We start from the raw sequence: 27,488 nt of genomic DNA on the forward strand, positions 1-27,488 counted from the left end.
CAGAGAAGTGCCTGTCAGGCTGCCCTTCGGTGTCCTTCCCTGACAGGTTGATTTCCCCTGGGCCACCCTCTCACAAGTTTGCCTTGCAGCACAGGGTGGCTCCTCTCCCCGCGTTCAGGTTTCTGGTATTAGGCTTTTCCCAAGGAAAGTGCCCGCCTCCCTTTTGGTTTACCACTTGGATTCAGCTTTCTGGTCCTCTGTTGGGGAATTCCCTTGCTACCTTTTGATCAAATACTTTAAAAGCATTTCTGTTGTAATTTGACCAGTATCTGAATTGCCCCTGTTTTTCAGAGGGACTGCAAACAATGCTAAAAGAAACCCCATTTCCTTTCTCTGGTGTACTCCCGCCATTCTCAAGGTCATTACTCTGCGACCCCCAGACTCTGCAGTCAGTGTTGGAAGTCCCTTCCTTGCTTTGACCAATCACTGTGTCAGGTGTCTTTGCATTTCCTGCTGGGTGGTAATTTCTGTCAAGTGTCTGAATGTATCAGCAGGGGCTGTTACTCATTGTGCACCCTCAGTGCCTGGCACACAGTAGGCCCTTAGAAATATTTATGAAACCATGAATGACTCCCAGCTTCTTGGGTGAGGAAGACCTTTTCTGTCCAGCCCCAAATATTCCTTCTCACACTCCACCTGCCCACACCAAGATTTCTTTGGTTTCAGTTCCAACAAGTTTTTCCCTTCTGTGTGTGAGTCTCTAGAATGTTCACCAGCTGGTTCTCCTGTCATTTCTGAGGCAGCTTTGCTTATGGGAGCCTGATCCATCATTTTGTCTTCAGGAATGGATCCCAGCTCCTTCTTTCAGAAAGCTCCCTAGAATTCAGTGAGACCTGGGTTTTGAGTTTATGAAAGGAAGCCACCTTATTTTTAACTCTCTAAGCCTGAACCCCACGTGTGGTACCTGGCCAATCAAATCCAGCTTCGCTGGGCACAGAATTGCCCTTGTAGTGACCCAGGGCTTTGGGGAGGATAGTGCCAGCTCAATGCATCCTCCAGATCCTCCGCAGTGGCCTCCTGAGGCCCGGGGGCTTCATCCAATCACAGGAAGCTGAGCACAGTTTCAGAGGCCCTAGGCTCAGTGTGATGTAGGATGGTTCTCTTGAAGGTGCTGTGTTGATGGTCACATGAAGTGGGCAGCTTCTCGGCTTTGCAGTGGCTTCTTCTCTCTCCTGATAGATAGCTTCATATAAATTCCTAGACTCAGCTCAGTCTTATCACCTCTGCAAAACCTTCCTGAGTATATGCTCTCAGAAATAATTCAGACTTTGTTAAATTCCCCTAGCACTGGGCCATCTTCCTCACCAGGCAAGGTCATTAGTGAACACCTACAGTGACAGGCACTGGGTGGAGAATCCCAAAACAAGCGGGATTGTTTTCCTTCAGGAGTTACATGTATTGGAAGAGACAGAAATATGAACAAGAACAATCAGGAGACTGGATGGATAGGCTATATCTTTAAACATGAGTAGAAATTTATCAGGCAAACAAAGCCAGTAGTGAGGGCAGGAGGAAGAGAGCGCTGAGGCAAAGGGAATAGTAAGAGCTTAAATATCATGACTTATTCTGTCAGTGTAAATTGCTCTGTATTGTTAGGGCCAAGTTTGGGTGAAAGGATTAAGTGGAAAATAGAAGCAAAGAGGCACACAGGGCCACATGGGACTCCATTCTGCGGGGCAGGTGACAGGGTGAGGGTGGGCCGGGGCTGGGGTTAGGGAACTATCGCACAATATTGAGCAGGGTAGAGAGAGTTCAGATTGGAGTTAGAAAAATCTCTTCCACAGTTGTGTGAGGCTAAGGCTGGTCAGGGGCAGGGTTCAATGAGGAATTGGCCCAATGACAAAGAGAAGCCACTTTGGGAGACACTTGAAAGAGCTGCAGGATTTGCTGAGCCATGTGCTGCGGTATTGAGGAAAGAGTTTAGAATGGCTCTCAAATTGCCCTTTTGGGGGACTAGTCCACAGAAGGTAGAACTATTAACAAACTAGCATGCGTACCTACACAGGACACTGAGATGCTGGGTGCGGACATGTGAAATGATTGCAGCCCAGACACCAGCTGAGGTCTGACTCTTAAAATCCAGATAAGATTTTAAGAATTCCAATCTGATTGGAATTCACATTTTTTTTGACCTGTGAAAAGTCTCACCCTCTTCCCTCTGTCCCCTGGATTTTCTGTGAATTTTCAGGTTTAGATTCTTTTGGTCACTTCTGGCTCTGAGTAAACCGGCTCCATTCATGGTCACCCTCATCATGCCAGATCCTGCTCCATCCAGATGCCCCTCTCTTTGTTGGGGGAAACCAGTCTCACTCAAGACTTCCTACACGTGGCAGACATCAGAGAATTGCAAAGAGCAAACAGTGTTGACATTACCTCTCATCTTCTCATTTTGAAAAGCCCTTTGGGGCACCTCAAGGACAGCCATTTCACATCAGGGGACATTCCCACCTAGCATCTCATGCTCTCACCATCTTGTTGATTATACCTGCTGCCAGTGTTCAGTTCAAATTCCTTATTCTCTAGTGCAGCAAGAGCTCCTTCCAACCCTGTCTGAGCTCAGTTCTAAGCCATCTTTTCATTTCTGGACTCATCAAATTCCTAGTTGACTAAAAGAGCATTTTGAGATGAACATCATTCATTCTGCTTAGCGAGTAATCAGATTTTTAAATATCATTTTTTCAACATTAGATACTTTTAAAGATTATTATTATTATATTATCTTCCTTCAATTACTGTCTTCCACCTCTGACCTTAGCCCTCCTGGTAGCTGGAGACTCAAAGTGAAGAGCTGGGCAACTGCTGTCTGGGCCTTTGTCTGTGTGGGTAGGGCTGGCCCTTCATGGCTCCTGCTTTTCCACAACCTGCCCCTACCTTTTCCCCATCAATCTAAGGGTTGTTCTCCAGTCTCTCTGCTCATGAGACCACACCCCTGGCAGGAAGGTGGCTGAAACTGGGAGGGGCTTTTGGCTGGAAAAAGAGGGCATTTCTTCTCATAGAGAGCCTTGTTCATAATGTTCATCCTAGCCCAGTGGTTGGCAAACCGCGGCTCATGAGCCACATGCGGCTCTTTGGCCCCTTGAGTGTGGACCTTCCACAAAACACCACGTGCGGGTGCGCACATACAGTGTGATTGAAACTTCGGGGCCCATGCACAGAAGTCGTTTTTCAGCCTGGGCGAAACAAGTATACAAGACGAGTGGATGGGAGAGCTGGAAGGGGTTGACCTCAGTGAACGTACCTCAATCAGATTGAGGACGTTTTTAGCAAAGGCCAGCTTAGGAGTACCCTAATTAAGTTAATAACAATGTACCTACCTATAGAGTTTAAGTTTAAAAAATCTGGCTCTCAAAAGAAATTTCAATCGTTGTACTGTTGGTATTTGGCTCTGCTGACTAATGAGTCTGCCGACTGCTGGCCTAGACCAATCTGGAGGACATTCTTGCCTTGGTTCCCAACACCCAGTTGGTCATTGTTACACCACGATCACTTCTTACCCTCTGACAGGCAGACTGGTCTTTGTATCGTCCAAGTTCATCCCAGGATACCAAACGGCCATGGCTGCTGGAATGGGAGGATCCTGACAACAGTGTCACTAGGGACCTACTGGGATGCCTCCAAGAGGAGCTGGGGTGCATCCAATATGCTCCCCAATATGTGTGGGGAGCTTTCCAATATGCTCCAGGCCAGGTCTTCCTGTCTGTCCATCCAGGAGACAATATTTGCTGTTGTCAAAAATTGGTGCTGGCATCAGGCATTGCGAGGGGAGTGAGAAATGTGTCCCCACTACTTTCACAGTCCAGTGTAAAAAGACTGACAGATGTATCAGTGTATAGTAAAATGCACCAAGAGTTCCACCTATGGATGTGGAGGAGGCAGCACTGGGGTCTCTAGTTAAAAAAGTAGCAGCAGTGGAGCGAATTCCAGGAAAAGTTTCCCAAGCAGCTTTCCATGATTGGGGTGTTGGGTGCACAGCACGTGAGTCTGGGCCTGCGGCTGCGGCAGGCTAGCACAGCTTTAGCACTGGGGGCTGCCACTCTACCCCGAAGCCAGCGGGGCACCGCTAATGGGAATGATGGGATGCGGGTTTCATAAAGTACACTGGGCAGCAGAGCAGATGAACTTCCGAGGGCCGTGGGAACAGTTAGTAACAGGACACTGGGCTCCATGTCCAGCCCTCACTGTACTGCAGTTCATGGAGGGCAGGCCTATGGCTGTGTGTTCATCACCATTCTGAGCCCAGACCTTCGTGCTCCATGATATCTTAGTGCTATGGACTGAATGCTTGTATCTCAAATTTATGTTAAATCGTAATCCCCAATGTGATGGTGTATGATGGTGGGGCTTTATGGAGGTGATGAGGTCATGAGAGTGAAGCTTCATGAAATGGGATTAGTGCCCTTATAACAGACTCCAGAGAGCTCTTCCTTCCACCACCTGAGGACACAGTGAGAAGACATTTATGACTCTGTGAACCAGGAAGCAGACACCTGCAAAATTCTGGTACCGAGCTTCCCCGACTCCAGGACTGTGAGAAATAGATGTTTGCTGCTTAAGACCTCGTCAATGTATTTTTGTTATAGCAGCCCAAGCTAAGGCATGGAGCAAATGCAGTCAGGTGAGGCAGCCTGGGAAGGCAGGGACTCCTTGTAGATACCTGCTCTAGGCATCACACACCCAAGAGAGGAGGGTTGGGAGTGGGAAGGCCCAGGCCTAGCGTGGGTGCTCTGTCCTGTGCCAACAGCATCAGCTATTGCCCAGGGCACTGCCACAGCAGGGATTAGGCCCACATATCCTTCAGCAGTGGCTGCACTTTTCTGCTGGGCTGACAGGAGTCACCTGTGGTTCCTCAGGCTGCTCAGTCCCTGCAGGGCAGCAGTGAGGAGTTGGGATAGGACTCATCTTCGGGGCTAATGGGCAACCTCTGCCTGCAGCCTCCTGGCTCTCTGGCCACACCTCCATGGTGCCCTGAGAACTCCTGCCTTTATAGTTGTGAGGGAAATGGTGAAGTCAACTTGAGGCTGGGAAACAGGGGACCCTGAGTTCTGTTTTCTTAAGGAAAAAGGAAAATAACGCGTTGACCAGAGTTTGAATGGTTTAAAAAAGTGTATTGGAATTCCAATACTAAATAAAAACATGAAATTGTTTTTTTAAAAAGCCAGAGTTTACAGCATCAACTACAGAAAAGGCCAAACAAGTGTGTACAGCAAGTAGTCCCAGCAGCCCTTGAGAGCCCCCGCAGGCAACAAGGCGCAGACACATCTGTTCCAGATGCTCCTGAAGGAAGCTGCTGAGCAGCTGCTCACCTAGGACATTATAACACATACAATGGCTTCGTTTAAAAAACCACAGAAAATGTAAGAAAATGTATTAAATTGTGAAAAGGTGCAATTCAGAATAGCTTTCCTTTTTCTTAATTCTAAAAAATCCCCAACTTTGAGCAGTTACTTTATTTAAAAATAGTCCCCCCCACCCCCGCCCCTCCCCGCCCCAGCTCTGTGGCAGTGTCCAGGTACCAAGGTCCTGAGGTAACAGGTCTTAAGATTCATGGGAGGAAATGCCCTGAACACCGAGCATATGTATCTTTGGGCGAAGGTGAGACAGTTCCTGGGGAACCAGCCGCCTGGTGCCGGAGTGCTCTTTTCAGGGTCAGTTAAGTGCACTGGCTTCGCAGAACCCTGCCTGGTAGCACCGTCTGTGAGCAGGGGCGCGGCAGCAGGAGTTCCAGCACTACACTTTTCATTGCCCCAAAATAATAAATACAAAGAGTTCATCGTCTAGAGCAGCGGTCGCCAACCTTTCGGACCTCACGGACCACCGGTTGGTGACCGCTGTTCTATACTGCCTTCCACATTCTCTTCTGGGGATTTGCTGGGGAATAGGGGAAAATGCCTGAAGGGCTGTCCTGTATTTTTTCATAAGATATTCTTAATATTAAAAACATCTCAGCTCCTTACCCTTTTAAGAAAAAGAAAATAAGAATTATTTGCAAAGGCAAAGGCTTCTGTGTGTGGCCAGGCCATGCAGTGAACCTCAGAAACCTCCTGCCGCCCATTCTAACTAGGGGCTTAGCTGAGCTGCTAGATGGAGGAGGGGCAGCTGCCTCCTGTGCCCCTCACCACTGTCCCTGTCTGCTGCTACTTGAAGAACCACGTTCAGAAAGAAGTGGGAGCCTCAGGGGTAAAGCAGCCCCTGCAACATGGAAGGGAGAGCTGGGCTGGCTAAGGACAGGAACTGGAGAGAAGCAAGGAGTCTTAAGTGGAAACAAAGTTCCTTCCTTAACCCTCAACTTTCCCAGTGGGAACAGATGACAAAAGCAGGAAAAAGGCTCACCCTGTTCTCTGACCACCCAGGAGCGGGGCTGCCCTGTCTACAACACCCCTGGCAAGTGGGAGTACAGTACCTGACTGCTCGGCATGGCACTCTCATCAGGATCTGACCAAGACACAGGGCAGCTAAATCCTCGAACCTACCTATTGCACAGAAGAATTTTTTAACTAGGTCCACATGAAACTCCAGTTGCAATTTAGTGACAATAGAGATGGACACGCCAGGAAAGGACAATAATATAGATGCTTCCATTCTCCGCAGGCTTCTTGAAGAAAGTACAATAGAAACACTCACAGGAACTCAGCAGCCCCTCCACTTCCTATTCCGCCCCCCCACCCCCGTCACCCCAATACTGAAACTGCACAGAAGCAACAAACAAGTTCTTTCAATGTTACATATCATTCAAATAGATCTGTAATCTCACAGTGATGAGAGGAGAAAGTCAGGCCTTTAATAATTATAATTAAAAAAATAATAAAAAAGCTTACAAACAGCAATGCAACATTTCCTCCCCCCTCAAAGTGATGGGTTAACAGCTGGTAGAGGATGCAATGACTCATAATTAAAAAATAAAAAACAAAAAAACAAGTCAACCCCTGGAACAACCCACGCTGCTGATGACTTTCCATACATAATTCAGACAAGTTAAATGTCAACCACTTGTGGAGAACACCACGACTTCCTTGGTTTGATAGTGTTTTTCTTCTGAAGGTAAAATAGGACGCAAATAAAACTGTACATAAATGCCAATGTCTACACTCTGTAAAGGCGATGCAGTCATAGCACGAAGACACAGCCTGACCACAAAGTGAAAGGGCGGCTGTGTTTCTTGCCTCTTCCCTAGATATAAAACTCTGGCCCATGGTGCCCGGTCCTGCAGTGTGCCAGCAGGTAAAGGGAAGCTGCCTCGACATGGGCTTCTTCCGGGCCGACCAGAAGCAGCCCCACGAGGCACAGGCTTGTCTGTGTGTTCATGCTGTGTTCTCAAGTGCTGTCTCTCATCCTCTGTATAATTCCTTGTTTCTAAGCTGAGTCCCAAGACTTCTAGACTCAGTTCTGGAGTCATACCCTGGTGAAGGACGTCATGCTGTCGTGATGGCGTTAAGGTCCTTCATTAGTCCTTCCAGGTGGGCCATCTCTTTGGTCAGCTCATCTGGTTCATAGCTCTACGGAAAAGAGAACACTGTTACTGGGTGTGACCCGAGCCCAGAGAGAGCCTTAGAGTCTGCAAAGTGTCCTGAGAGACTAGATGATGGAAACCCCGCTGGCCCAGAGGGGCCAGACTGAAGGAGGTGCCAAGGCCACTGAGCCCCCAAGCCAGCAACCACTCATTTCTTCACAATGCAAAATGCCTCTCCTCCGACATACTCTGTCCAGGGTCACAAGATGCTCAAGTCTGTCTAGGTCTCTGTCACAATCAGTATGCCCCATAATCTCTGGGCTCCAAGCTTTCCTCTTTAAAGAGTCCTGTACTTGGAAATGTGGAGTCAGACGTACTTATTAGAACGTAAGAGGGAAAAATCAAGGAGAGGTCCTGTTGATTTTTAAAAAATATATATTTTCATTGATTTCAGAGAGGAAGGGGGAGAGAGACAGAAACATCAATGATGAGAATCATTGATCGGCTGCCTCCTGCACGCCCCCTACTGGGGATGAGCCCACAACCTGGGCATGTGCCCTTGACTGGAATCGAACCTGGGAACCTTCAGTCCACAGGCCGATGCTCTATTCACTGAGCCAAACCAGCTGGGGCGGCCCTGTTGATTTTTGGTGTGAAAGCATCCACTTAGGCACCTTCCCCTCCAGCATCCTGCTCATAAAAGGTCAGGAAGTGTGGGACTGAAGGATGAAAGAAGCTGTGGGTGACTCAAACCAAGAAAAGAGGATGAGAGAGAGGGAGAGAGAGAAGACGAAAAGGAGGGTGGCAGTGGGTGGGGGAGAAAAAAAATCACTAGCTGGGCTGGTGTGATAAGCTAATCCAAGATACATCAGAGTAAGTATAAGAGAAAGCAGATCGAAGCTTCCACACAGTTCCTGGCTCATAGAGATGCTCCGTCAAGCGTGTCTATGGAGTGAATGAGTGAACTGGCTTCATTCTCTGGGCCAGCACAGCATCAGCAGGACCTGCACACTCAGGTCCTGGGACATGCTCCTGGATATCTGGCTGGGCTGATGGCCCCATGAACTTACACTTTCGGGGTCTTCCAGCATCCTTGTGGTCTCCTGCACTTCGGGGGCACTGGGAACCACCACGGGCATAGGAGGCCTGCTCCTTCCTAAGGTCCCAATGGAGGCCGTCTTCATCGAGTGAATGTGATGGTTCAGAGCTGAGGGGAAAGGGCACTGTCAGGTGTGTAGTTAAGCTTGCTCCACCCAGACCTCGTGAAGGGATATACCCAGTGAGGGATACACCCAAACCCAGTGCAGCAATCCAGCACTGAGAAGGACCTGGAACAAGATGGAAGGAGGGAGAAAGCAGGGTATCCAAGAGGCCAGAACAAATATTCCATTTGGCTTTAGAAAACTAACCTCCTAGTCTAGTGGGCCTCAAATATAGTGATCCACGGACCCCTTGCAGAATATATGGTAGATTAAACTCTTTTGATAATAATACTATGGTATTTTTTGCCCTTACACTGATGGTACAAAAGCAACAGGGTGTAAAACTGCTAGAGCCCAAGCACAGGTGAAGGCAGTGGCCCCAAACTGTAAAGTCACTCACTGATACACACTTGAAGTTTAAAAAGCAGTTTAACATCATTCTTTATGAAACAGTAAAAATTATTTTATTAAATATGGACCTTGATTACACAGCTTTTAAATATTCTATATGACAAAGTGGACAGTATGCACACAGGGTTGCTGCTGTACACCGAGGTGGGAGGGCTGTTCCCACCAGACACCCTGGGCAGCCGGGGTTGCGAGCTGTACTATCACTTGTATCATGGACTTGAGCATTTGGCAGACATTTTCTAGAAAGTGAATGAAGTAAGCCAGTCACTTCAAGAAAAACAATCGACAGTATTTAAATTTCAGGTAAAATTAGAGTATTTAAAACCCTGCATCTAGAAATAAGAGTTTGGATCCAAGATGGCGGCCGACGGGACGACAGGCAGCAAGATAGTGTGAGTGAGAGAGCGAAAGGAGAGTGTGTGGACGTGCGGGGCGTGTCTGTATTTGTGAGCGAGGGACAGCTCTGTTCCACAGGACTGTTGGGGACTGGTGGACCAGGCTCCCCTGGCCAGGCAGCCTCTACTATTGCGGAAATCTCGCCCGGAGCAGCCGGCTCTGCCGCAGTGACCACACCATGTTGAAGTGGAGAGCAGCTGTGATTGGAAGCCCAGCCTTACCTTCAACTGGGGAGACCTCGGATACCTCCCGTCACCCTACAGCCACAACACCCAGGGACCAGCTGCCTCAGCTGCGAAGCCACAAACACCGAGACTCTAGCCTCGCCGGCTGCGGGCGCCTAAAAAGTTTATCCAGGGGGAGACAAAGTGGCATCGAATACACGAATGGGCCCTGTACCTTCTCACAGAGCAGACAGAAGGAACAGCAGAATCGAATAACACCCACTTAGAATTGGCAAATTAAACACAGCTGGTGAGGCAATCTGGGGATGGAAAGATCAGAGATCGCCTAGAGCAGTGGTTCTCAACCTTGGCTGCACATTAGAATCACCTGGGAATCTTTTTAAAATCCTGATTTCTGGGCCTCCTCCAGAAATTCTGTTTTATTACTAATGTTGTGACCCCACCCCAAAACAAAGAAACAGAATTTCCAGAGGATGAGGCCAAGAAATTAGGATTTTAAAAAGATTCCCAGGTGATTCTAATGTGCAGCTAAGGTTGAGAACCACTGGCCTAGAGAGCGGTGTGATCTGGGGGATCCAGGCTGGAGGGAGAAACGTGCACAGGGGGGCACTAGAGTCTCAGAGGGAGACTGCCCCCCACCAAATTCGCGGCCCTTGGGGTCAGTGTAGCCCTCGAATGTGGAAGGGGGTCCACAGGGCTGCTGGCAGAGGGGGACTCTAGATATAAGCCCACAGCCGAGGGAAACTGTGCCCAGAAAGGCAGCCTGAAGTTCTATATTGGCCACACAGTGACAGGTGAAAAAGACAGGAGTTGGCACAGTTCCTTTGCCTTTTTTTTTTTTTTTTTTTAACCTCCTTGCTTTTGCATGCTAAGCCCAGTACACAGGGTCTTCCAATAAAAAACACTCACTGAGACTGCAGGGGAAAGTTGTTTCTGTGGAAACTGGGGATCAGAATAAGGAGAGACGAGCAGGAAACCGGCTCTGGGTCAATTGTCCCTCCAACCCAGTATTAAGTGCGTCAGGGAAAGAAGAGTGTAAACACTGGGTAGAGGAGCCATTTAGTCCTGGAAACTAATACAGAAACACCACCACCCAGGGGTTGTGTCAGAAACTGACTCTTGTGTAAATACAACTGAAGGCAGGCTGAGAAACGAAGTGAGCAGAGAGATCCCACCTGCTTGAAAACAAGGTTGTGGCTTATGACACAGAGGAGCTGTGGATCACAGGGAACTTCAACACTGTGCTGACTACCTGTCAGGAAACAGACGTGCCAGGCAGAACAGTAGAGGAAGTGAATGACCTTCACTACTTCACTTTTTTATTTTTTATATTTTACTTAAGAAACTAAAATTTTTTTCTCATTTTATTTTTATTATATTTTTATTTTTAATTATTATTACTACTACTATTACTTTACCTTTTTAAAAAAGTTTTATTTTTTCTTTATTTTATTTTGGGATTAGTGTTCTACATTCTATTATTCTTTTTCTTTTAGCATTATTTTACTCCATCTCAATTATTCCTTTATGCCAACACTCTTCCTTATGGTTCCCCTTTTACGCCCTATTTCTCTTACCCTGTTCCTGGTTTAGTTTTTCTCTATACTTTCTTTTTATTCCCTGTTAAAAATTGATCTTACTCATATATCTAATTTCCTCTCCCCTGCTCCAAGTCCATGCACACTTCTCTTTTCTCTTTCTTCACTAGCCAAATATTTTTCCTTTTTCTTTCTTTCTGTCTTGTTGCTGGCTTGATTGTTAGGTGGTTTTTTTTTCAATTTTTTTCTTTTTCTTTTGCTTTCTGTTTTTCCTCTCCTTGCTTGTTCTCTTCTTCTACTAATAGCTTAATTAATTCCAATCTCAACTCAGGCTTCTCTACTCTCTATTCTCTTTTTCCAATAATAGATGAATACATAGACAGATTAAAGGAGAAGAATTTTATATATATATGTGTATATATATATATATGTGTGTGTGTATATATATATATATATATATCCTATCTAATAAAAGAGTAATATGCAAATAATCCATCACTTCAACACACAAGATGGCCGCCCCCATGTGGACACAAGATGGCCGCCATAAGATGGCTGGTAGGGGAGGGCAGTTGTGGGCGATCAGGCCAGCAGGGGAGGGCAGTTAGGGGTGATTGGGCTGGCAGAGGAGGGAAGTTAGGGGCGACCAGGCCTGCAGGGGAGGACAGTTAGGGGCAACTGGGCCAGCAGGAGAGGGCAGTTGGGGGTGACCAGGCCAGCAGGGGAGGGCAGTTGGGGGAGACCAGACCAGCAGGGGAGTGGTTAGGGGGTGATCAGGCTGGCAGGCAGAAGCAGTTAGGGGCAATCAGGCAGGCAAGTGGTTGGGAGCCAGCAGTCCTGGATTGTGAGAGGGATCCCAGACTGGAGAGGGTGCAGGCTGGGCTGAGGGACACCCCCTCCCCATGCATGAATTTCATGCACCGGGCCTCTAGTATATATATAAATTTTCTTTTACATATATATTTTTAATGTATATATATATATTTCTTTTCTCTTTTTTTTGTACTAGTATTTTGTTTTTTACTTTTCTTCTTATACACTCATTCTCTTTCTACCTCCTCTATACTGAATTGTGGCCATTTTCCCATTCATTCAATTCCTTGACCTAACCTTTTAGAAATAAGCTCTGCCTCCTCAGATTCAGCTGGATATTTGTTGATTTGGTGTTTGTTGTTTGCATTTTTGGATTAGTTGTTGTTTGCATTCATCTCAGGGTGTTTGTTGTTTGCATTTTTTGGATTTACTACTGTTGTTGTTTTTTGAGTTTTCTCCCCAAATACATATATTTTTCCCCCTTCTTTTTTTTCTCTTTCTTTTATCTCTTACATTTTTTCCTTTCCTCAGTATCATTTTTGCACTTTTTTCTCTCTCCTAATTCTCTTTTCTCTCTCCTAATTCTCTTTTCTCTGGTGGTCACCTTTGTTTGGGGTTATTGGTATCGTGAATACATTTGTGTTTGGTGCCCTGTGCATTGTGTCTTGTTGTTTTGTATTTTGTGCCTTTAAGTCAATGCAGGAGAGAGAGAACTACATAACCAGACCCCCTGAGAAGAGTGAACATGGGGCAACAAAGGACCAGCCCCCATACAAAAGAAAAGGAGGAATCACTGGAGAAGGAAGTAAAAGAAATGGAGGCAAGCAATATGTTAGAGAAAGAATTCAGAGCAGTGGTCATAAGGACGCTGAAAAGGATGGAAGACAAACTCAACAATACGTGTAAGAACCAAGAGGAAATCAAGAAGAACCAAAAAGAAATGAAAAATGACATTGCTGCAATAAGAACACAATAGAAAGCATCAAGAGTAGACCAGAAGAAGCAGAGGACCACATCAGTGAGCTAGAAGACAAGGTGGGAAAAAATACCCAAGCAGAGCCGCAACTGGAAAAAATAACTAAAAAACAGGAGGAGAGCCTAAGGGAACTTTGGGACAACATGAAATGAAACAACATCCGCATAACAGGGGTTCCAGAAGAAGAGGAACCTGAGCAAGGAATAGAAATCCTGTTTGAAGAAATAATGACAGAAAACTTCCCTGATATTGGGAAGAAAAAACTCACACAAGCCCAAGAAGCTCACAGAGTCCCAAACAAGATGAACCCAAAAAGACGGACATCAAGACACATTAAAATTAAGTTGGCAAAAACCAACGACAAAGTAAGAATCTTAAAGGCTGCCAGAGACAAACAGAAAGTTACCTACAAGGGATATCCCATCAGGCTATTGACTGATTTCTCAACAGAAACACATCAGGCCAGAAGGGAATGGAATGAAATATACAAAGTCATACAAAGCAAGGGTCTGAATCCAAGAATACTGTACCCAGCAAGGCTATCAATCAAAATTGACGGTGAAATCAGAAGCTTCACAGACAAAAAGGACTTAGGGGGTTTATTACCACCAAACCAGCAATGCAAGAAATGCTGAAGGGTCTGCCGTAAAAAGAAGAAATAGGAAGGGAAGAGGGAACACAGGCGTAAAGAATAAAAATGGCGACAAACAACTACCTATCAATAACTTTAAATGTAAATGGATTAAATGCCTGAATCAAAAGACATAGGGTGGCTGAGTGGATAAGAAAACATGGCCCATATATCTGCTTTCTACAGGAGACCCACCTCAGAACAAAGAACTCATACGGACTTATGGTTAAGGGATGGAAAAAGGTTTTTCAGGCAAATGGAAATGAAAAAAAAAGCTGGGGTAGCAATACTTATATCTGACAAATGAGACCTCAAAGTGAAGGCCATAATAAGAGATAAGGAAGGCCACTTCATAATACTAAAGGGAACAATTGAACAAGAAGATATAACTCTGGTAAACATATATGCACCCAATACAGGAGCATCCAAATACATAAAAAAAAACTTCTGGAGGATATCAAGGGAGTGATTGACAGCAATATAGTCATAGTAAGGGACTTTAGTACCCCACTAACAACACTGGATAAATCCTCTAAACAAAAAATCAGCAAAGAAACATCAATCCTAAATGACTCACTAGATCAGATGGAATTGACATCTTCAGAACATTTCATCCCAAAGCCACAGAATATACATTCTTCTCAAGTGCACAAGGCATTTTCAAAGAAAAACCACATATTGGGACACAGGCAAAGTCTCTTCAAATTCAAGAAGATAGAAATCATATCAAGCATCTTCTCAGATCACAATGACATAAAAATAGAAATCAACTACAATAAAAACAATGAAAAAAAAAATCAAACACCTGGAGGCTAAATGATTGGGTTACCAAAGAGATCAAAGAAGAAATAAAAAAACATCATGGCAACAAATGACAATGAAAACACAACAATCCAAAATCTATGGGACACAGTGAAAGCAGTCTTGAGAGGGAAGTTCATAGCTCTACAGGCCTACCTCAAAAAACAAGAAAAAATGGTAATAAATTATCTAACCCTACAACTCAAAGAGTTAGAAAGAGAGCAACAAGAAAAGCCCAGCATAAGCAGAAGGAAGGAAATAATAAAGATCAGAGTAGAAATAAATGACATAGAGACCAAAAAAACAATACAAAAGATTAACAAAACCAAGAGCTGGTTCTTTGAAAGGATAAACAAGATTGATGAACCTCTAGCTAGGCTCTCCAAGAAGCAAAGAGAGAGGACCCAAATAAACAAAATCAGAAATTAAAGAGGTAAAGTAACAACCGATCCCAGAAATAAAACCTTGCATCTATCTGCCACCGTGAGTTTTTGATTTTTTTGTTAATGCTCGCCAAAGGATATTTTTTCCCTTGATTTTTAGAGAGAGTGGAAGGGGGGGGGGAGAGAGAGAGAGAGAGAGAGAGAGAAACGTCAATGTGCGAGACACATTGGTTGGTTGCCTCCCACACGTGCCCCAACCAGGGCCTGGGATCGAACCTGCAACCCTTTGGGTGTGTGAGCTGACACTCTAATCACCGACCAGATCTGCCACCATGAATTTGAGAGCTTCCCAATATTTACAGACTTTGGTGATATTAATGAATGTATTTTTAGATATTATATAATAAGATACATCAAGATTTGGAAGCTCTGTATAAGTTAGTAAACCAACATTTTCCAAATGACTAATGTGTGTGGTATGTTCAATATCATGCATTCAAAGTACAAGACAGATGGATTTTAATGGAGCAGAGATGATTTCTGATTCCACATTACACATAAAACTGTAAGAAACTACAACTTGCTGAGTTTTGCTGTAATATCAAAAAAGAATATCTGCAGTTATATGAAAAAAAAAGTTATAAAAATATTCTTCCCTTTTCTGACCATATATTTGTGAGGCCAGATTTTCTTCTTATACTTCAAACAAAACAACATATTGCAACAGACTGAATGCAGAAGCAGGTAGGAGAATGAAACTGTCTTCTATTATGTCAGACATTAAAGAGATTTGCAAAAATATAACACAATGTCACTCCTAACTATATTTTTCTTTTCAAAAGTTATTTTTCATTAACATATGCTATTTCTCTTAATATGATAGATGTATTGCTATTTTTATTGTTTTTCAATCCTCATCCAAGGATGTTTTATTGATTCTGGAGAGAGGAAGGGAGAAGGATATATGTGTGTGGCTTGAGAGAGAGAGTGAGAGAAACATTGATTGGTTGTGTCCCCTATGTCCATATGTGCCCTGACCAGCAACTGAGCCACAGGGCCAGGGCAGATGTATTGCTATTTTAAAATTAATAAAATAGTTTTAAAATTTCTGTTTTAAGAGTGCGACATCTCAGAGGGAAGGCGGGGGAGGGTGGGTGGGTGGCAATCAACCAAAGAACTTGTATGCATATATGCATAACCCATGGACACACACAGGTGCTGAAGGCCTGGGGCGGGGGTGGGGGGGTGGGCTGGAGGGGGTTAATGGGGGCAAAAGGGGGACATGTGTAATACTTTCAACAATAAAGAATTATTTTAAAAAATTCTGTTTTAATTTATAATACAGTAAATGTTGAGGAAAAGCTCTTTTGTGGCTTTGGCAGCCTTTAAGAGTATAAAGGGGTCCTAAGACTAAAAAGCTTGGAAACCACTGACTTATTCTGAAACAAACCCTTGTAATTGATAATAATATGGAAGAGGAGGGGAAAAGCATGCCTTTGAGGTCAGAGGACTTTGAGTTGGCTATGTGAACTCAGGGAATTCATTTCCTAAGGTTCTTACTTGTTTCCAATCCTTGGCCTCCCGCCCCTCCTCTGGCTTGTAGGGACTCTGTGGAGGGAGGCAATTCTGGGAGGCTGAGCAGATAATTATCTGCTGCGCACAGTCATGCCATTGGGTATGACCACCAAGGATCCTGCACCCAAAACAACCTATAAAAAGTCAGCCTTCACTCCCCGGCCAGTTAGTCTCTGGTTCTGTGATGAATTGAATGTCAGTAAAAAAATTTTAACAAGGATGGGGTCAAGGATAGGTAACCAGGCATAACTCCAAGTCTCCCACTCCCAGACATCGGCGTGTCAAGGTCCTGATTAGACCCTTGTAACTGTAAATCAAGGACGTTTGTGGTTTCTGGGGATAAAAGCTTGCGGAGCACAAAGCTCGGGGCTGTTACAGGAGAAAGCCTGTGGCAGTCACTGGCCAGTTCAATAAATCCTCGCTTGCTGTTTAAGACCTAATTGGAGTCGGTGGTCTTATTCTCGTGAATGTTGTCCACAGCATTTGGAGGCTGCAGCGAGATACCCGGCAGGGGTGAGAGGGACCCCCTATTTAGGGCAGGAGGCTCTCACCCGGTGGCAGGGGTGAGAGGGACCCCCTATCTAGGGCAGGAGGCTCTCCCCCATCCATCACCGGGCAAGCGGCGAGGACTTATTGAAAAATCCTGCAGGAGGTAAGGAAGGACAGGAGGCGCCTGGGGTGAGATCTCACAGGGAAGTCAAGGGGAGGGCTGGATGCAGCACTACCTCCTGACTCCAGCCGGTGGCCACGACGGTGGCCACGGCATCTGGCAAGTGTGACTTTCGGTTGCACAGGACTTGTCTGTCTGGTGTTTGTTGTCTAAATGGGACAGTTGTCGTCTGCTTCTGTGTGCTCCCCGCTGCAATGTTTTCTTAAGAATTTTCAGGACTTCAAGAAGAGAGCCGGAGACTACGGATATGATGTTAATGCTTTTGATTTACAGCGATTCTGTGAACGGGAGTGGCCCACTTTCCAGGTGGGGTGGCCAGATGCAGGGTCTTTTGATCTGACCACTGCCTACTGGGTGCATCATGTCATATACAGCCGCCCAGGGCATCCTGATCAAATTTCTTATATTCAGGTTTGGGTTGACGTATTGTCCGAGAAACCCCGATGGATGAGGGCATGCCTCCTGAGGGGAAAATCGGGACAGAGACAGACAATTCTTTTGGCCGGGCCCCAGAAGGGAAAGGCTCCCCTGGTCCTTCAGGGAGAGCAGGAAGAACCCATTAGCCGGCCGCCCCCCTATGCTCCCCCGGCGCCGGATCCTGGTGAGCCCCGGCCTCAGGCCCAGGCCACACCACCAGCTCTTGACCCGGAGCCCCTGCCTCCCCTGATGCCAACTGTCTTCCCTCCGGACCCACCGACGGGAGGGGCTTTGTCATCCTCCAACCCCTTCAGTCCATCGCATACTAGACAGGGAATGGAATATGGAGCTTCCGGGGGTGTTGGGCCGGCGGCCCCAGCGCCTCTCCTGCCCTTGAGGCAGGCTGGGCCACTGGACCTGGGCCCAGACGGGAAGCCTTTCATGATTTATGTCCCTTTCTCAACTAGTGATTTGTATAATTGAAAGAATCAAAATTCCTCTTTTTCTCAGAACCCTCAGGGTCTGATCTCTCTGCTGGAGTCAGTCTTTTTTTACCCACGTGGGATGGCTGCCAGCAGTTACTGCAGACCCTCTTCACCTCAGAGGAGAGAGAGGGTGAAGGCGCAGGGAGGGAGGATTACTATAGCAGTGGTCTGCTTTTCTCCGAAACTCCCACTGTTTAAAGGGAGACAAACAACTGGACTGGGAGACAGGGGGATTGGTCGGAAAGATCAAAAGAGGAAAAATCTGTGGGGGAAAGCAACGGGCCCTGGGCTGAAAGATAGGGGCGGGGTGTCGGCAGTTATTTTACTGGCTACAGACCGCTCTGCAGGCATAGGGGTTTCGTCTGTAGCTTACCAGCAGATGCCTTATCAACTGACTTCAAGGTTGCAAGTTTTCTATAAGCACAATTAATCTTTCTCTGCCCTAGTTTATTACATTAAAAACAACTAAACTCCCAGGAGCAAAGCGGAAGAGAAACGGAGCTGAAGTCTGCAGCCGCCCTGGTGATTTAGAACTGGTTGCTAGGCAGACTCAGCCCCTGAGAGCCAGGACAAAGAAGGGGGGCTGGATGCCCAAGCTGCCTGCAGTGGCCCTGAAAAAAGCAGCAGCAGCAGCAGCAGCAGCAGCGAGAAAGTGGGGGACAGCAGAAATTTACCTGACACTAGAGCTGCCCCGCTGCTGCCCAGTGAGTAATGAGTGTTTTACAACAAGCAATACAAGACTTGGGCCTTTGGCTTGCAGGCTACAGCAGTTAAGCCAGAAGCAGTGACTGGTACTAGCTTTCCTACAGCCCCAGGAATAGAGCAGCAAGCCTGGGATCTATGAAAGCTGCAGATAGAGCTAGCGGAAGCTCCCTGTTTGCAAATGTACTGAAAGGGTTCAGTACCTGTTGCTGCTGGAAGAGAAGGGGCTGATATCCCCTTCCAGTGCACTCCCTTGGAAGAGGCCTGGTCGCTGCTCTGCCATAAAGGGGACTGGTGGGAAGACAAGGAAAGCAGGGCCCTGTAACTAATAAACAGGGTTAACAAAAGGGCAAAGAAAAGGGCACTCTCCCTGGACCTGGGAGCCATCAGGAGACTTTGAAATTCTCCAAGAGAGGAGGAGTCTGACTCAGAGACTGGCCGAAACCTCGTTGGGTGAAGAGGACTAGAGGTTGCATATTGAACTTGTAAACTGCAGTTTGCTAGGCAGAGGTCCAAGCCCAGTTGTATAGGGGTTAAGCTGTCTGTGTACAGCAAAACAACTTTCTCCTGTGCCAGAATAGATTTTAAGGGAATTGGACAGACTGTGTTTGTGGCTAGAAAGAAGAACTGGCCGCAATGCACAGCCCTGACAGTAGCCCGCAGAAAACTGTATAATATACTTAGATAATGCCTGCATCTTCACGGACATGGCTCCAGAGAGACAAGGACAATTTTGCCTTATATAGGAAGGTCAAGAGTAGACTTTAGTCATCTCCCTAAGATGTTTGTATAGCCCTACCATATGTCATGTTTAGTAGCAGAAGATTTAGCTGCCTGAGGCGGCCATGGTGCCAATATTATGTTTCATTGTATTAATATGTTGTATTAACCTTTGATTCTCTTACAGGTTTGAATGTAGCTGTAGCTGCCAGCAGTTGCTGTAGACCAGTGATGGTCTACAGTCCTTGGTAGTCTTTGGGAGTAACTGGCAAGTGTCCAGTTTCCCACACTGAGGGCCATTGTTATGGCTATGTGTTAGCTGTCCTAAAAGGAGGCTATGTGGGGTGAACCCCAAAAGTAGAGGGTGCCTAGCTGCCGGGAAGGCAGGTGCCCAACTGGGCAAAGAAGAATACCCATTAGGTTTTGGTATCTATTCAGAGACAGTTAGCAACCTGTATACTGTCTTGCAGGCCTGTGTGACCATGCCTATGTCTGGGGTGGCACAAAACCTCAACTATAGGAAACTGGGGAAGGCCTGTTTGGAACAGAAGGAAGTAGTAAAGTGGTGAGTACTAGCCCTCTGTTACAGGAATTACAGACCCTGTGAGGTCCTGTGACATGTAAGACCCTGTAAAGAAATAAAACTCCTTTAGTACGTTCTGAGAGAACAAGTCAAGTAAGGGGAACCCTACTACAGGGACAGCTGTGACTGTCTATTTGAATATAGACACATTGTAAATTTCTTCTTGCCATTTAAAGACAGTTATACTACTCTGAAAAGTCCATAAAAAGGGACTGGCAAGGAAAATTAGAAAATCTTGGAGCAGGTCAGTATGCTTTTCTCCTTATATAATTCCTCCGAAATTTGGCAATGCTTAATAAATCATGGCAATACATTTCTTTGCATAGATTCAATAAGACTGGTTCCTAATAGTGGTTTTATTAACCGAAAACTTTGACTGGAGTATCATGTTTTAAAGAGACTGTCTAGACTCTAAAGACTCGAAGCCAATAAGAGTGCCACAGGAAAAGCCTGGTATCCTGCTTGGGAGCCCTGAAGATGGCTGGTGCTGGAGCATCAGGCCCATGCCCTACCATCACTGGCGGTTGGTCAGAGTAGAAGGGGAGCAATAAGGACGCCTCTGCATCTCTGTGGAACCCCCACGCACTCTGGGCCGCGATGAGTAGGATGGCTACTGAGATGGGCCTTAAAGCCTAGGGCGTGGGCCCAGGTGGAGTTGCTACAGGTGAGGGATTCACCTAACTTAGCAGATACTGCAGGCAGGCCTGATGGCAGCTGGATGGCTTGGCTTCCTGGCCCTACGGGGCACATTAAGATTCAATCATGAAATTTCAGCAAAGGTAATCAGTTATCATTCTTGTTGTGTTTATGCAAACATCAGGCCAAATTGAATACAGTAGATAAATTAATATTAATTTGGCTTTTTGATAGCCATAGAGGAATTTTAAGAAGAAAAATCCTATTTCAATAGAGGTTGTTAAAACTAAAATGGTTTCTTTCCCTTCCACCGTTTGACCTGTGTAGCCTCTTCGGGGAGAATTGGAACCTGCCCCAGGACAGACCCAGGCTCATGAATTTGGACCCAGCTGGGTTGCAGCTAGGGATCCCCGGGGGAATGGCTACACACAGGGCCACAACCACCTATGGCTGCGGGACCCGAGGGACTGAGCAACTATGGCATACTCCCCTATGTGTCTGCCCGCGCCAGCCCCGGATTCCCTTTCTGAAGTGTGGGGACCATGAGGATTATTATTGTGGACAGTGGGGCTGTGAAACCTATGCCAAATGGCCCCCAAAGCTTCCGGACAGGGACATATGGTTCACCCGGCAGGTGCGGCCAGGGGCCCCGGAAAGGAACTGTACTGTTGGAAACTGCAACCCCACTGTCATCAAACCAGTGGCATATTGGGCCAGAGACTGGACCGGGGGAAAGACATGGGGATTGAGGCTATATGTCTCTGGGCCAGACCCTGGGATACTATTTACTATCCAGCGACGGGAAATACCCCGCCCAACCCAATCGGCCCCCTGGCCCCTCAGTGACCTGAGGTCAGGAGACCAAGCCCGGCCCCATGCGTGACGAGCCCGCCACCACCATCATCAAAGACTGAGGCAAGTCATCGGGATACAGTAACCTGGCCTCCACCTCGGGGAGCTCTGCTGAGACCAGACATTTTTGTGCTGCTGGAAGCCTCGTTCCAACTTCTGAACAAAAGTGCGCCCGACCTTACTGCAGACTGCTGGTTGTGCCTCAACCCCAAGCCCCCCTATTACGTAGGGATCGGAGCTTCAGCTCCATTTGGGGCAAGTGCGGCCCACGTCCGCAACATGTCCACGGATGCAGAAACCCCGGGACTATGTGCATGGGGAAAGGGAGGAGGGGATTAACTTTAGGAGATATTACTGGAGCTGGGCTGTGTGTCACATCCGCCAATTACTCCTTCCCCGATTCCCCCTATGCAGAAAATTGTAACCAGACACTCCGACTTCCGGAGAGACCAGGGTCCAGGACCCCCTGGTACCTGGTGGCCCCAAATGGTACCTGGTGGGCATGCATTACCGGAATCACCCCCTGCATACTCTCCCTAAACCTCCAGACTGGGCCCAAGCCAGGGCTCTGTGTCCTAACTCATATCCTGCCGCAAGTGTATTATTACTCAGGGGAAGGAGGAAGGGAGCACTTCCTCATAGAGCCTCGGCGGATTAAGAGAGCCCCGGTGTTGGTTCCCCTACTCGTAGGACTCGGAATTGCAGGATCCACAGTGGCAGGGACAGCCACCCTAGTGACAGGACATCAAAATTACAAAGAACTGGGTAATCAAATTGACCAAGACCTGAGTACCCTAGAAAAATCCATAGGACAGTTGGAGGAATCAGTAGAGTCCTTAGCTGAAGTAGTCTTACAGAACAGGAGGGGACTCGACCTACTTTTCCTGAAACAAGGGGGACTGTGCCTAGCATTAGGGGAGGCATGCTGCTTCTACACTAACCACTCCGGGGTAATCAGAGAAAGTTTAAGTTGGTTAAGGAAACAGCTGATGGAGAGAGAAGAGGCCCGTAAGGCAGAGGGGAACTGGTATGAGAATATGTTCTCCTGGTCCCCCTGGCTCACAACCCTCCTATCCGCTGTGGCAGGGCCCCTCCTCCTCCTAATAGGTCTCATTTTCGGACCCTGCCTGCTCAGGTGTCTCCTCAATTGTATCCAAGACCGAATCCAAGCTGTCAAACTCATGGTCCTGCATACCCAGTACTCTCAGCTAGTGGATACTAGCAACGAATCCAGGGTCTGAATTCGTCTCTTAAGACCAGTAGGGAGTGTGATGAATTGAATGTCAGTAAAAAAATTTTAACAAGGATGGGGTCAAGGATAGGTAACCAGGCATACCTCCAAGTCTCCCACTCCCAGACATCGGCGCGTCAAGGTCCTGATTAGACCCTTGTAACTGTAAATCAAGGACGTTTGTGGTTTCTGGGGATAGAAGCTCGAGGAGCACAAAGTTCGGGGCTGTTACAGGAGAAAGCCTGTGGCAGTCACTGGCCAGTTCAATAAATCCTCGCTTGCTGTTTAAGACCTAATTGGAGTCGGTGGTCTTATTCTCGCAAATGTTGTCCACAACAGTTCCCACAGGGGAAAGCCCACACCCTCCCTGAGAGGGGAGAAGCTTGAAGGGTACTTGCTTTATTATTCTTTAAAGAAGAGGCGGTTTTTGCCATAAGCCAGAGCTAAAGGGTCCCTCCAGTGCTGTTGTCTTCACTCACCTTGTTGGGACAGTAATGGTGTGCTTGGCAGCGCGGGATCATAGGTGGGTGGACCCGGGGGTGGGATGGCTGGCACAGCAAAGCTCTTCAATGGGTGGGAAGGGCGAACGTGGGCGGTAGGAAGACTTTGGCCTGAATCTTCCTCTTGGGAGCTGGCCAAGTAAGAGGAGCTTGTAGCACCTTCAGGATCCTGGTGATCAGTACAGCATGTCTGAGACGAGGAGGCTGGCATGGTGTCAGTGCTGGGGGTATTTCGAATGGATTCTATAGCAGGAAAGTCTAGATGTTAGCATTTTTAAAACCCATTAAACATATGTACATCCCCGAGTTCTGGCTGTTCCTAAGGGCCCCTGAAAGCAGCTCAGTAAGCACTGAGGTCCCTGGATGAGCACCTCTGCCAAGGCTAAAGAAGAATGGACTAATCTAAGAGTTCCAAACAATTCTGTCAACCAGTTACTGGAATTTTTTCAGCTAAACAGGTAAGTGGTCATAATTTTACATATTTAAAGTTCTGTTTGGTACTTACTATGGAGCACATAAAAAGGTTTGTGAGCCCTGCAGGTATGGCTCAATGACTGAGTGTTGACCCATGAACCAGGAGGTCATGGTTCAATTCCCGGGTTATGGACTTGATCCCCAGTAGGGGGTGTGCAGGAGGCAGCTGATCGAAGTCTCTCTCTTTCATCATTGATGTTTCTATCCCTCTCTCCTTCTCCCTTCCTCTCTCTGAAACCAAAACATATTTTAAAAAAAGGTTCATGAGAGTACTAGCTATTAAGACATAATTATAAAAGAAAATTTAAAGTTTCATTGATTGATAGTTTCAATGACTTTCATAGATAACATGTTTAGTCACTAAGGCTGGCTGGTTACTGGACTAGTACCAGCTCTGCCTGCAAGGCCGGGTGGTTACCATAGGAGAGGCATTGCCACAGGCCCTGCCTGCCCTTAGGGGACTAGGCACAGCCTCACCAGAGCAACAGTCCCACAGCTCAAATGAGACCTGGACAACCAACTAGTCCAGAGGTCTACACGTAGCTTTAGGATTGTGCATATGAAGGGCGATGGGGCGAGAGAAAGAAATAGGGTCAGGTCAGCCTGGAGAAGGGGAAGACTTGGGAAGAACATGGTAACAATCTCAAAATATGTAAAAAAGGGTCATTGTTCTGGAAGGCAGTGTGGTGGGGTGGAAAAAGCACTGGCTTTGGATCAGATAGACCTGGACTCTAATCTTGGCATACTAGCTGGGTGAACTTGGCAGTCACCGAATCTGAGTCTGAGTTTCTTCACCTATAAAACAGGAAGAATAACATAAGATTCACTGGAGATTAATTGAGAAGCCTTATGAAAAGTGCTAAACAGAAGGCTTGAACAAGGTTCTTTTCTTTGTAAATTGCTGAGTGATTACTCTGAGCCAGGGACTATGAGAAGTGCTTTGCATTTGTTAGCTCATTCAATCCTCAGAGTAACTCAGAAGGCACTGGGAGGTTAGGCCTCGCCCTAGGACAGAGTGAGAACAGGTAAAGCAGGAATCTGAATCCCTGGCTGGACTCACAAGCCCACCTTCTGATCCACCACACACTACTGCCCTTCCATGTCCAATGCCACCCTCCCCTGACCCTGCAGGAGTGGCAGCAGCACCAAGGCCCAGAGAGACCATATGAGGAGAACAATGGGAGCTGGTGCAAACTACCATTTGTACTCAAGGGAGGGGCCTGGAGGACACCAGCGCTGGATGCGGCTGCTTCAGGCAGCCTGAAGGAGGTCCTCCCCTGACTCTTAGAGTTCTCACCCTTAAAAAAGAAAATAACCCTTTTAAGCAGCAATGCATGAGCAACCTGCAGAATCCAACCTATTTCCCTGCCGTTGTTGCTGAGGGAGCAATGATTTTGTTCCCTTGGGCTCTCAGGAGACAGGCCATGCCAGTCATGAGTGCTACCCCTTAGCTTAAAGGTCTTGGTCCCAGGGATGAGGGACTCAACACCCTCCTCAAGTGCTGAAAGCCTGGTCATGACAACCTTACCAGGCTGAGGATTTTACCTTTTGTGCTTGCTTAAGCCAGCCACCCCCACAGCTGGGAGCTGCTGGTCTGCTTGCTAGGTGTGACCTGGGCCTGGAGGGAGCTGGTGAGGGTCAGGCACTAGGAGAGAGAGCAGGCTTCAGCTGGGACCATGTCAGCCTGCACTGGCAGATATTTTAGGTCACTCTGGGCACACACACCTGCCTTGGCCACCTCAACTGCCTTAATTTGATAAGCTTCTGAAGGCCAGAGAGGTGGTGGGAAATGTGAAAAGGTAACAGAGGGTTGCCTACACGAGTCTGTGCTGTTCTTCACTGTACAGCTCCAGAGGGCACCAGGCACCCTGTATTCTCTGAGAATACAGTGGGCGCACCCTGAGATTGTGCATATAAAATAAGGAAAACTATGCTGTAACACAAGTTCCTGCTGGCGAGGGGCCGACTCCAGAGTTGTTTAAGACACACAAAGTTCACACTGCCCATCGACTGGGACAAGTGCAAAGTGCTCTTCCCATGTCAAGTAGTGGTGACATAATAAATGTTCCAGGACAAGACACAGCAAGTGCTCACTAGCGGGAGGACTGCCCTGGCCAGGGTCTAGTCATGCCGAGCCCACACACACAGGGCTGGCGGCGGCGCAGTACTGAGTTCCAGAGCTCAGGAAAGCATAGCAGTAAGAGAACTTGATCACTTCTAGATTACTTGCTCTACACCAAGCATGTCAAACTCAAAGGCTAACACGGGCCATATAAACAAGGTTTAAGTTTATGTGGGCCGCAAAAAAACAAAAGTTTCAATTTTCATAGAAACGTAGGTTTATTTCGATAGAGACATGCTGAATACAAAGGGTGGAAATAAATGAATATTCGTTAACATGAAATAATAGAACATTTTAATAAAAATTAATATTTTTTCTTGAACATTAACTTACCAGACTCTGAATAACTGCACAAATTAATAAGCATAATGCAAATAAATCTATTTTTCTTGTTCTACGAAAGCAAAATATTTCCTGTTGCGCACACCAAACAAGTCAGTACAAGACTAATGGCATGGCAATTGGCTACTAAAATATTTGCTGCTAGTATTAGTGGAGGGAAATGAATGCAACACGATTACAGTAATCGGTCATTAGCGAACGTTGTAGTTCATTATAAATAATTATGTATAGCAGAATATTGTAAAAATTAAGTATGAAATTTTTTCTTACATACCGTTATATTAGCTGGGCCACAAAAATATTCATTGTGGGCCAAGTGCGGCCCGTGGGCTGCGAGTTTGACATGCTTGCTCTACATCTTCAGTGACTCTACCACTGGTTTCACCTTTATTTATCCCCCCTGGCCACTGAAAAATAACCCTTTCATAATGCAAATCATTACTTTTCCGCTCTTCACTGCTGCCTAAGTCCATAAGAATGGAACTTCCACCAACTGAACCACCACTAGGATGAGGGCTGGGTGGGAGTTGCCAGGCTTCTTGCCAATCCCCAACCCCCAACCCCACCACACACAGCCTAGTGTGTGAGATTCATCTGCCTTAACAGGGTCAGGATACAAAATGGCTTTCCAAGAGCAGGTTTAGAGGGTGGCTTTCTGGTTGCTGTTGTATCAGAGACCACATCTGTGAGGCAGATTTCGGTTCTCCATACAGCCTCCAGTGCACTTTCCCTAAAGGCAGAATCCCAAACTCAGATTTGGGGGACATAGTAGGAAGGCCAATTTTAGACATGAGTTCCAGCAGCACTCTCCAAGCCAAGAGAAGGTTTGGGAGGAGATAACTTTGGGAGTTACTGGACATCCCTTAATAAAGCCTTGATCTTCATTTGATGTTTTGGGTATGATTATAATTGATCAAAATATAAAGGAGAGGGGATGCTACTGGCAAGCCTAACTTCTAGCATGAAGTTTTGAGGTTCTCTTAAAATGGAATTCACTTGAAATTCTCTTTTTTTTCCAGAACCACCAACATTTAGTTCTACTAATAACATCATAACTATTAACAAATAAGTTTCAAATGATATAAAGAGTATGCTTCATATATGAGCCATTACTAGATTTGTACCTTAAAACTGAGAGGGTGAAAATTAATTTTCAATTAATGATGAATAATCATATCTATTCCATTTACCGTCCCCTCACTTTCACTATTTCCTCCATAAAACTGTTTTGATGATGCTTCTTAAGGTTTCCAAACTGGGAAATGTTTTTCTGGCAATGTGTTTCTTTAAACACACTGCAGACTGTTAGGCTAATTTCCTATCAGTGCAGGCCTTTCTCATTTCAGTAACCCGCTAGGCCACCTGATGGTTATGATATGCACCAGCCCCATGTGGC

At 46.5% G+C, this 27,488-nt stretch overlaps 1 protein-coding gene across 9 annotated transcripts in view; it reads right to left on the reverse strand.

The window, feature by feature from the left end:
• Positions 1 to 6,756: 6,756 nt before the first annotated feature.
• Positions 6,757 to 27,488, reverse strand: part of NEO1 (neogenin 1) — a 260,875-nt gene continuing 240,143 nt past the window's right edge. For 8 of the 9 annotated variants that reach the window (XM_070430757.1, XM_070430775.1, XM_070430727.1 and 5 more), the window contains 3 exons: positions 23,134 to 23,397; positions 8,518 to 8,654; positions 6,757 to 7,493 (listed from right to left, as the gene is read on the reverse strand). In XM_070430757.1, the coding sequence (XP_070286858.1) occupies positions 7,410 to 7,493; positions 8,518 to 8,654; positions 23,134 to 23,397 (485 nt within the window). In that variant the 3' untranslated portion in view covers positions 6,757 to 7,409. The remainder of the gene's footprint in view (positions 7,494 to 8,517; positions 8,655 to 23,133; positions 23,398 to 27,488) is intronic. The other variant, XM_070430766.1, reaches the window with a different exon arrangement.

This window comes from Myotis yumanensis, unplaced genomic scaffold, assembly GCF_028538775.1.
Source record: "Myotis yumanensis isolate MYYU_CA2020_CCGP unplaced genomic scaffold, mMyoYum1.0.hap1 SCAF_1, whole genome shotgun sequence".
Classification (NCBI taxonomy): domain Eukaryota; kingdom Metazoa; phylum Chordata; class Mammalia; order Chiroptera; family Vespertilionidae; genus Myotis; species Myotis yumanensis.